The sequence below is a fragment of the Vicia villosa genome, unplaced genomic scaffold (genome assembly GCF_029867415.1).
Source record: "Vicia villosa cultivar HV-30 ecotype Madison, WI unplaced genomic scaffold, Vvil1.0 ctg.003162F_1_1, whole genome shotgun sequence".
NCBI classification, from domain to species: domain Eukaryota; kingdom Viridiplantae; phylum Streptophyta; class Magnoliopsida; order Fabales; family Fabaceae; genus Vicia; species Vicia villosa.
In genome coordinates this window covers 131,581-142,209 of record NW_026706129.1, presented here as the reverse complement: position 1 = coordinate 142,209, position 10,629 = coordinate 131,581, and the positions used below count along the sequence as shown (strand labels likewise).

The window sequence follows — 10,629 nt, the reverse complement described above, 5'->3', positions numbered from 1 at the left end:
TATATATGTAAACAACTTAAAATAAATATAGAAACAAATACATGTATAAAAAAGAAATGAGAATGAAAATAAAAAAAATAATCCTCCAATGATATCTTTTATAATTACTAAAGTTTCTAAAAATAAATCTTATATTTCATTCTAAACATAGCAACATATATTTTTCTTTTTATTTTTTATTAATTTATATTATTGTTAAAAAAAGTATTGACTATATTTGTTAAAAGAAATTCACAATATATTATTATAATATAAATGTATTAATTATATAGGTAAAAAAAATCTTCAAATAAATAAACTCAATATAAAAAAATATCTAATTAATATCTACGCATCGCGCGGGTCTCAATCTAATAATTTATTAAATAGAAATCATATATTATCTCGCCGACATTTTAATATTATTTATTTGTATCAACTATTTCTTTTTCATAACAATCTTTTTTTATTGTAGTATTATTAAAAAATATTAATTTTCACTTAACAATTTCGAAACTTAACCACTAAATATAAAAATATTGTGCAAACACATAATACGTATGGAAACGACTTAAAATAAATATGTTAAAAAGATACATGTATAAAAAAGAAATGAGAATATGTATTTTCAAATACACTCTATTGGGATAGTAGAGCTTGAAGAAAAACCAAACTTCCAACGAAGTTCGTCATCCAATCATAATTCACTTTTTGTCTTGTGAATAAAAAAATCCATATCAAACCATTTCTCTACTATATATAATTATAAAATTTGCTTTTTATTTAAAAGGTTAACCATTATAATTATAACTTTTGTATATCTTCTCATTTATATTACAAAATTTGCGGTGTGGATACGGTTGTTCCGATTGCGGTCAAGCTCTACGATTTACATTGTGGCCGTGAAGCATGAACTTTGATTGCAAAAAGTTTGAAATACAACATTAAAATACAATTAATGTTAAGATTTTTCATAACTAAATTAAATTTTTGAATTCTAAATTTTGAGTTTTAACCAAAAATATTTAAATAAACTTCGACAAAGTTATTTAATTTAATGCGATTCGTAATGTAGTAGGACACATGATTTTAAATTACACGGCAGTTGTGGTTCGATACAGTAGCATACTGCATCAGCAATATTGCTCTACAATTGTGGTTGTATACCGCAATTTGAAACCATGTTACAAATAATAATTTTGTTTTCTTGTCAAATTCTCATTAGTTTCAAATGTTTAAATCCAGATATCCTAAAAGCATATAATAAATCTTTCTTTATCAAAGTAAAATGATATTTGTGTGTGAAAATGTTGAATATATGTGCACCTTTTATTCTAACCCATGGGTCCCCTTGTTCACATTCTTCCACCATAAATACTACTCATTGAGGGAACCATTGACACTCATCAAGAAAAGCTTTTCTTATCTTCTCATTTTTATCTTCATTGGCAAATATGGTCTCTTTAAGACCATTCCTTCTTTTTCTTCTCACCAGCATTCTAATTCATCACTCATGTTCCAAAAAAGATCGCAAGGCAAATACATACAAACACATCATTTTATTTTATTGTTTACTAAAGTTGACTTGAATTTTCTTATTGAAATAGTCTTGCACATTTTACACGTTTTGGACACTGAAGTTGTTTCTTTAATAAATATTCTTCTCCTTCATTTAATAAACATATATGTTTTGTTTGTTAATACAGACTTATATTGTCTATATGGGTGATCATCCCAAGGGTATTGACCCAGCCACTTTACCTTCACTTCATTCCATAATGGCTCAAAATGTCCTTGGCAGGTTTAAATCATTATGTCTCTTCTTTAATTATCATGTTGAATTATAGGACTTTTCTTTATCATAATGACCATGTTTGAACTAGATTCAGTTTTAGCAATTCACATTAAAAAGTAGCTATGTGTATCAATATAGCTAGATTCTTGGTATGTGAAAGATTAATTAAAAATCTAAATGTGCATCCATCTAGTGATTTTGAACCAGGAGCCGTACTTCACAGCTACCGGAAGAGTTTTAATGGATTTGTTGTGAAGTTGACAGAAGATGAGGCAGAAACATTGGCTGGTACTATATTCTTAATATACAGAAAATTTAAACAGCATGAAATGAATGACGCATAAATTAATTCATAATTTATTACTTTTGTATTGCAATAGAAATGGACGATGTGGTATCGGTTTTTCCAAATACAAAGAATCGTCTTCTCACAACAAAATCGTGGGACTTCATAGGCCTCCCACAAAATAGTAAAAGACAGAGTTTGGAGAGTGACATAATTGTTGGAGTATTAGACTCTGGAATTTGGCCTGAATCAAAGAGTTTCTCCGATGAAGGATTCGGTCCACCACCAAAAAAATGGAAGGGATCATGCCACAACTTCACTTGCAACAAGTAATTAATTAATTACTGAACATTTTATATATCATGCAAGGCTCTTTTAACTTTCTTTAATTTAAGGAAAAATTAAAATCACACCAACACTCTTTTAGTTTTAATCTCTCGTAAGTTTACATACACCAACAAATTGTTTTACTAACAGACAAAAACCGTAGTTAAATGTCATCTATAACAACAGTTTATGGCTGTCACTAAAACATAGAGGGGATATAATAGTCAAATTACTGCATATTGCATATTTTAAAAGGGAAATGCTAACCAGTGCCCTCAGGACAATGGTTAAATCTTTAAAATAATAAATTTATTTCGGTAATCTGTGTATTTAATGTCTTGAAAATTGAAATATTATATTTTCTATAAAATATTTTCTTTTTTTGAAATGTTTAACCATTGCCCTGAGGACACTGATTAACAAGACCCATTTTAAAATTATAAGGGTTATGAGTGTAATTTTTCCTTAATTTGAAAAGTATAATCATTAACATTTTATCTGCAGTAAATTAATTGGTGCACGATACTTTAATATCGAGAGTGCCTATGGTAAAAAAGATATCAAAGCTCCAAGAGATATAAATGGGCATGGGACACATTGTGCATCCACAATAGCCGGAAACACGGTTCATTCGGTAAGCCTAGAAGGGTATGCCTCAGGGACAGCACGCGGAGGAGTTCCTTCCGCACGTATTGCTGTGTACAAAGTATGTTGGGAAGGAGGATGCGACGATACTGATATCCTTGCAGCGTTTGATGCAGCACTTGCTGACGGCGTTGATGTTCTTTCCGTCTCTCTTGGACCTGCAGAAATGCAAATACCATTTATTCAATATTTTGAAAATTCTATTAACATTGGTAGTTTCCATGCAATGAAAAAAGGTGTATTAACCTCGAATGCCGCTAGTAATTTTGGTCCGGATGTTTTCACTATGACAAATTTTCCACCATGGTTACTTTCCGTAGCTGCTAGTACTTTTGGAAGAAAGTTCGTTACGAAAGTGCAACTGGGAAATGGTAAAGTTTATGAGGTATGTTAATTTCAAATGTGTTATATGAAAGATTTTAATTAATTTGAGCAATTACGTAATGAATGATGCTATTTTCTCACATGTGATGTTGTTAGGGGTCAACAATTAACACATTTGATCTCAAAAACAAAATGTTTCCAATAATTTTCGCAAGAGATATACCCAATACTGCTGGTGGATTTAACAGTTCTGAATCAAGGTATTATCAATATATGAAATTATACGAATTTTTATGCATTTCTTAAAAATAATTTTTTCCGATTTTAATTTCATATAAATATAATTTCGCAGGCGTTGCTCCAAGGACTCGGTAGATAAACACGCAGTAAAGGGAAAGATAGTTTTATGCGAATGGGTTCAAGATTCTTCAGATGTGGGATTTTTCTCAGGAGCTGTTGGTGTAATATTTGGATTTGTTTATTCACAAGATTCTCCATCTATATATGCCTTGCCAACCACGTTACTCAGTCTATGGGATTTTAGAGAAATTCAATACTACATGAAATCAACAAAGTATAAATTTAATTTTTAATTGAAATCAACAAAGTATATATAAACAATCTTTTTCATCAATAAGTTATTCTACCTATTAACAGAAATCCAACTGCCACGATATTTAAGAGTGAAGAAGTCGAAGATTTGTTGTCCCCTTATGTAGCTTCGTTTTCATCAAGAGGTCCGAATCCAATTACACCAAATATTCTCAAGGTATCACAAAATTAAATATATAGTATATAGTTTTTTGTTTTGTTTTCGACGTGTAAAGTGTTTACTAGCTACCACTATTTCATGATTTTCTAGCCTGATATCACTGCCCCGGGAGTTAATGTTATAGCTGCATGGACTCCACTTGACCCGATTTCTGAATTTGAAGATGACAAAAGAATATTATCATATAATGTTATCTCGGGAACTTCAATGGCATGTCCTCATGCAGCTGGAGCAGCCGCATATGTTAAATCATTTCACCCTAATTGGTCTCCTGCTATGATCAAGTCTGCACTTATGACCACTGGTACAATGACTAATGACTCGTGCTCTTTCAATTGAGACAATTTTATAACTTAATTGACCAATTATTCCTATTGTTACATCTTATGATTTGGCTGTGAAAACATTTTGAGTGTATGTTAGATTTTTACTCTTATCATTTTGATGTATACCAAATTAACAGCTACTCTAATGAGTCCTGCTTTAAATCCCGAAGCTGAATTCGCATATGGCGCTGGGCAGATAAATCCTGTTAAGGCAACAAATCCAGGATTAGTATATGATATTAGCGAAGCAGATTATGCCAATTTCTTGTGCGGAGAAGGGTACACAGATAAACAACTACGAAATCTTACTAAAGATAAGAGTAACTGCAAGGTGAAAGCTAATGAGAAAGAAGTATACAATTTGAATCTTCCATCATTTGCTCTTAAAATAAACCATACGTTTTTCGGTCATGTTTACCATAGAACGGTAACAAATGTGGGATCAGCAAAATCTATTTATAAAGCAAGAGTAATATCTCCGTCTTTGTTGGAAATTCAAGTGAAACCTAATGTTCTGTCTTTCACATCTATAGGACAGAAAAAAACATTCTCGCTTACGATTGAAGGGAAGATTAATGTGGAAGTAATGTCTGCTGCTTTGATTTGGGATGATGGGAGTCATCAAGTTAGAAGCCCAATTGTTGTGTATGGGAAGTATGCTTGAATTCTATGATTCTATAGGCATGTGATACAAGAAAATAATAATGGCTTGTAAAGGAAGTTTTCATATCACATTCTTATGCATATGGAACTTTACAAATTTGTATGTTGTCTAAGTTGCTTGTTGTGTGTGTTGGTACTTGTCTTCAATAAGTTAAAGTTAATGCAAAAAACTTGTCTTTTGAACTCAACTCTAACCCAAAGAGTTAAAGCATTAGATTAGATGTATAAGTTATTTCGCTTTTTGCTTATCATGTTTTACTTGTCTATGAAATCTCAACTCAATAGTAAGAATCTGATCTTCTAAAAAAGACTAAAAACCTGCATATGATGAAGAGTAATCACAGTCGCAAAATAAAAATGTAAGCAAAATTTCCTGTAAAACAAAGTAGAACTCAAAACTCAAACAATATCAAATTCTAATGTCAACTAACTTCCAATCAATAAGAAATTTTATATAACACAATACATCTATCATGCTCAACAATGACTTACATCTCAAAATATTACAACTCAATAATCATTCATACAAAACTTTCCTAGTGGGCTTTTTCTTTCTATATAGTCTCTTTTGCCGTTAAATAAAATATAATAATCACTCGTATTACAAAACATGCATGATTCTGCAATAAGGGTGGAAAGTTTTATATAGTAATTACAATGTAACATACACATACATTATAAAAGGACTTTCGAACGATAAGAAGGCTTACATAAATGTATGAAATATTTTGATAATAGGCTAATGTTTTGCACCATTCGCAAGGCCCACAATGAGCAAAGGCGTGTGGAGCAGGTGAGACTTCACTCTGCTTGAAGACATGGGATTACGGCCTCCAGCTCACTTCCTACCTTTGGATTTGATTAGTGTGCTTGAGCTTCTCTTTGATAGGAATCTTAGTAGGAGATCTTCTAAAAAATTACGTTCTCTTGGAATATAAGTTACTTTAAAAAAGTTAAAATCAATACAACATTTATGATTTTTGGCAACAATTTTTCTTATTGCATGTAAAAGTAAATAACCTAAAACTAGTATAGACTACATATTCTGAATATTGTCGGTTATGTTTTTGTGACGATATAAAACTGTCCCCTAAAAAATAGTTTGTGACGTTTTCATTTGTAGATACAAAATTTGTTTTGCAACATCTAATAATTGTTCCCATTAGTATCTTGAGAACTTTTTTAAATGTTACATTATTTTTCAGGAAAAAGGCTACATTTATAAAACGTTGCAATTCAAATTTTCTTTTTTAGAATTTTGAATGTATAATTACACTTATCTCAACAACATCTTTTTGTGGGGGTGGGGGGGGGGGGGGGGGGGGGAGGAGGGCCAAAGCCCAAAATGACTAACAACAAGCAGATCTCGATATCGGGTTACCCTTTATATCGTCTACAAGATTGGGAAGAATCTCCCTCAGACATCTATCTAAAATACTCAGTCCTATGTTATTCCTAGCACCAATTTTAGCTAACAAGTCAATACAAATGTTTTCTTCACGGTAAACGTGATAAATCTAAAAGTCCTCCAACTGCCTGAAAGCAAGATTAATTTGCCTAATGAGATTATGTCCAATCCCTCAGTTGGCGCGACTCTTGATGATTATTAGGCAGGTTTAAGCAGATCAGTTTGAATGATGTGCTTCTTTATACCTTTAATGAAAGCAAGCTTCACCCGTTCAAGAAATCCCCGAAATTCAGCTAAGAGAGGGCTGCAAATACCAATGCCCTTGGTGGAGCTGGTGATCTACTTGCCTTGATGATCGCGAATAAAAGTTCATAGTTTTCTAATTGTTTTTAGGAGGCTTCCATGAAAGCTCAATAGAGACATTCTCCTTGATCATGATGGTTTATCGTGACAAAATCATACTACGCTTATACTGCTCACGTTTGTCTTTGATCAATACTAGAAAATTCTCTTTTTAGTGACTGAATTAGAGACCGAAAAAGCTTTAAAATCGGTCACTAAAACTTTTTGTGACCGATTTAGCGACCATAACTTTTCCGTTCAAAAAGTGCAGGTCGTTAAGCTTTTGCGAAGAAATTAGTGACCAATTTTAGTGTTAGTTTTTTGTAAAATAAAACTAGAAGTTGTGAAACCCAAAAATCAAACTCATGACCTCCGCATATTTTAATAAGGCCTTACCTTTACACCACTTGATATCTTTTGTTTTAATTTATATTTAAACATATATACATATAACAAAAAAATTTCAAATATTTTTAAAATAAATATAGAAAATCGGTATATAAATTTGATTTTATTATGAAATTTCATTGCACATATAAAAATTGGATTATAAAAATAAAATTTACTTTTATACAAATAAAAATATAAAATGAAATTAATTTTTTTATAAATATATATATTTTATTTGTTAAAATAATTGAAAGTTTTACTAAAAATTAAAAATTAAAAGAGAATTAAAATCTTAAAAAAATTAGAAGAGAAAGAGTAACATAATAAAGAATATTAAAAATAAAAAAATATTAGTGACCGAAATTTTGGTTTCTTATTTAATATATAAATTAAATTGTATATAAAAACATTTTTTCATGACTGAATAGGCGGTCACAAAATTTTAACCGCTAAATCTGTGGCTGGTTTATTTTAGCAACCTTTAGTGACCTCTTAAATTTGACTCACGGATATCAAATTTTGGTGGCTAATTCAGTCGCTATAGTGACTGATATTTTTATGACACTAATAGAGAATTTTCTAGTAGTGGATGTACCTGTCCATATTTTGAGGCAGGATAAAGTTCTCGTGAAACAATTTTTTGTTTCGCTAGTACCATAAGATGTGGCAGGCAGTGGCCAAGTAGGTGGCCAGTCACTCACGTAAGGCTTGAGGTTCTTCTGCTCTATATTCAATGATAACCACTCCCGGGAGTTTAGAGCGAAGAAGGAATCCCACCTGGAAGGATGAACCAGCGCATACCAGATGTTTTTCACAGATTTATAATCTTTGAGAGCTTGAATCATAGTTTCCTGGATCCTCCCACGGTCTTCACACTCATTGTTACAAATATTCCACTGAGCTAGAAACATCCTAGTTTTCAAACCATCAAGATGCATAAGCGAAATAAAGTTTCTCACTTTTTGGGGAACTTGGAGCTTCCAGGTCTTGTTCAAACCAACACTACCACTATTGATCTCCTTCTCAATAATGTCTCTGTATGTCGCAGCAACACAGTAACTACCGTTAATGGTGACTCCCCAAAAAAAATCATCGTTACCCACCTCACGATTGGGCAGATGTATAGCGACAATTTGGACGTACCAATTAATTAATTTATTCCGGTCAAAATTTCCAAAAGCATCCACAAGGTCCACCACTATCTCATTCCTTTGATCCGCTAGGATGGGTAAACAATAATCTTATTATCTAACTCCTGGAGTGATCCAACAGTCCTTCTAGTCATGAATAGTTTCGCCATTCCCAACAGACCAAAAATGCTTTTTATCAACAGAACTCCAAGCATACAAGAAGGCCTTCCAAAAACTTGAATCCCGAGGATTAGCCATAGGACTGTCCAACTCAGTGCTATTGCGACCATACTTCCCTTTGAGAACCTTACACCATAGAATGTTAATATTATTGGAGAAACTCCAACCTAGCTTAGCCAGATGGGCTATGTCAATTTACAGAGTTATCTCAAGCCAAGACCCCCCAACATCTTAGGAGTAATAATCTTGCTCTACTGAACCGTATGTAAATGCTTAATATCATCAAAGTCTGTGAAATCAAGATTCTCAATGGAAGATCTTTTGTTTTGATGAAGACAAATCATACATGACAAGAAGGAAAAGATGATATTCAAGATAAAGCATCATGTGTAAAGACTTTGATTCAAGCTATGGATTCTTTGGAATAGGTATAATCATAATTATCAATTACTTAAAGTCTTAGATGCTCAAAAATCAAACCACAAAATTGCATAGCATACTCCTTCTTAAATCTCAAGTTTCATAAACAAAAACTGCATTTTTACTAAGTGTAAATCGATTTACACTTACTGTAAATCGATTGCTTGCTGAAGGTTTTTTACATGCGCTTCTGTTTTTACTTGTGTAAATCGATTTGCACAATATAGCAATCGATTTGCACTGAAGGTTTTTTGAATTTTTTTGACTGTTAGAAGTGGTGCAATCGATTTGCACAAAGGTGCAATCGATTGCTTGCTGAACGTTTTTGAAAAACAGCATCTTTTCATTACACCTTCTCAAACACCTTTTCATTAAAACCTTTCCTTTAATCTTGGCAATGGTTCATGATTAAAATACAGAAACTTGTGATATTTCAAGAGGTGTTATGAACATCTATATATACTCAAAATTTCAAATTCATTCTTCACCTCTTCCAATTAAAAACTCTTAGAAATTTTCAGAAATTCACATTGTTTTTCTTCAATCTTTTTCAAGATATTTTCTACACACTTTCATATCATCCAAACTAGAAAATATTTTGAGCAATCTATTACTTTAAAGAATTGTGAATTATTATCATTGGAAGGGAAGATCAATCAAGTGATTGATACATTGTTCTACTATTCAAACTCTTATACAAAATCAAATACTTGTTGTATTCTTGTTATCCAGGATTGTTGGAAACAAGTTAGACACTTTGAGAGGATTGTTCTCATAAGTGGTCTTAGGGAAAAATCCAAGAGGATTGTTCTTGGTCCAAGAGGATTGTTCTTGGTGTTTGGTTAGGCTTGTACAAGATACCAATTATATTGAAATCTCTTACTGCGTAAGGGGACTGGAGTACTCTCAGTTTGTGAGGGAAACCAGGATATATCCTTGTGTCATTTATTTTTCTGCAATTTACATCTTTTAGTAACATTACCATAAACCAGAAAAATAATCACTTTACACCATAAAACCGAAAAAGTTATAAAGTACCTAATTCACCCCCCCTCTTAGGCATATCTGATACTTACATTTGGCATCAGAGCAAGTTATAGGTAACTTGTTCCTAAAAGATCCAGAATGGCTTCCGCAAATCAAAGACCGGTTTTCAAAGATGGTGGTTCTAACAACAAGCCTCCATTGTTTTGTGGTGAATATTTTGACTTTTGGAAAATCCAAATGAAGGCTCATCTAGAAGCACAAGGAGAAGAAGTTTGGGAGGCTGTCCTACAAGGTCCTCATGTTCCTACAACGGTCGTTAATGGTGTTGGATCGGAGAAACCTAAAGCGTCATGGGATGATAATGATAGAAAAAGGGTTCTTGCTGACAAAAAGGCGATCAGTCTTCTTCATGGTGCTCTTAGTATGGATGAATTCTTCCGAGTATCAACATGTACAACATCAAAGGAAATTTGGGATACTCTTGTAGAAACTCATGAAGGTACCGCTGAAGTTAAAAGATCAAGGTTGAATACTTTAAGCCAAGAGTACGAACTGTTTAGAATGAAGCCCGGAGAAACTATTCTCGATTTGCAAAAACGATTCGTACATTTGACAAATCACTTGAAGGCACTTGGTAAGACTCTTACTACCGAAG

General features: G+C 32.4%; 1 protein-coding gene across 2 annotated transcripts; it reads left to right on the top strand.

Annotated features, from left to right (window-relative positions):
* The first annotated feature begins 1,372 nt into the window (after positions 1-1,372).
* Positions 1,373-5,305, top strand: LOC131640492 (cucumisin-like). Of its 2 annotated transcripts, XM_058910881.1 has the most exons (10): positions 1,373-1,514; positions 1,686-1,780; positions 1,968-2,062; positions 2,155-2,389; positions 2,892-3,417; positions 3,513-3,616; positions 3,709-3,930; positions 4,014-4,125; positions 4,219-4,432; positions 4,592-5,305. In XM_058910881.1, exons 1-10 carry the CDS (start codon positions 1,434-1,436, stop codon positions 5,116-5,118), a joined length of 2,211 nt encoding a protein of 736 aa, XP_058766864.1. In that variant the 5' UTR covers positions 1,373-1,433; the 3' UTR covers positions 5,119-5,305. The 2 variants fall into 2 exon arrangements, with proteins under 2 accessions (XP_058766864.1, XP_058766865.1); XM_058910882.1 differs by lacking the exons at positions 1,968-2,062; positions 2,155-2,389.
* The last annotated feature ends 5,324 nt before the right edge of the window (positions 5,306-10,629 follow it).

Bases quoted from the DNA above. Each gene is read 5' to 3' on its own strand.
- LOC131640492 (XM_058910881.1), top strand. From the start codon at position 1,434: ATGGTCTCTTTAAGACCATTCCTTCTTTTTCTTCTCACCAGCATTCTA. The intron at 1,515-1,685 runs GCAAATACATAC...TTGTTAATACAG, and splicing joins GTTCCAAAAAAGATCGCAAG to ACTTATATTGTCTATATGGG. The intron at 4,433-4,591 runs GTACAATGACTA...CCAAATTAACAG, and splicing joins GTCTGCACTTATGACCACTG to CTACTCTAATGAGTCCTGCT.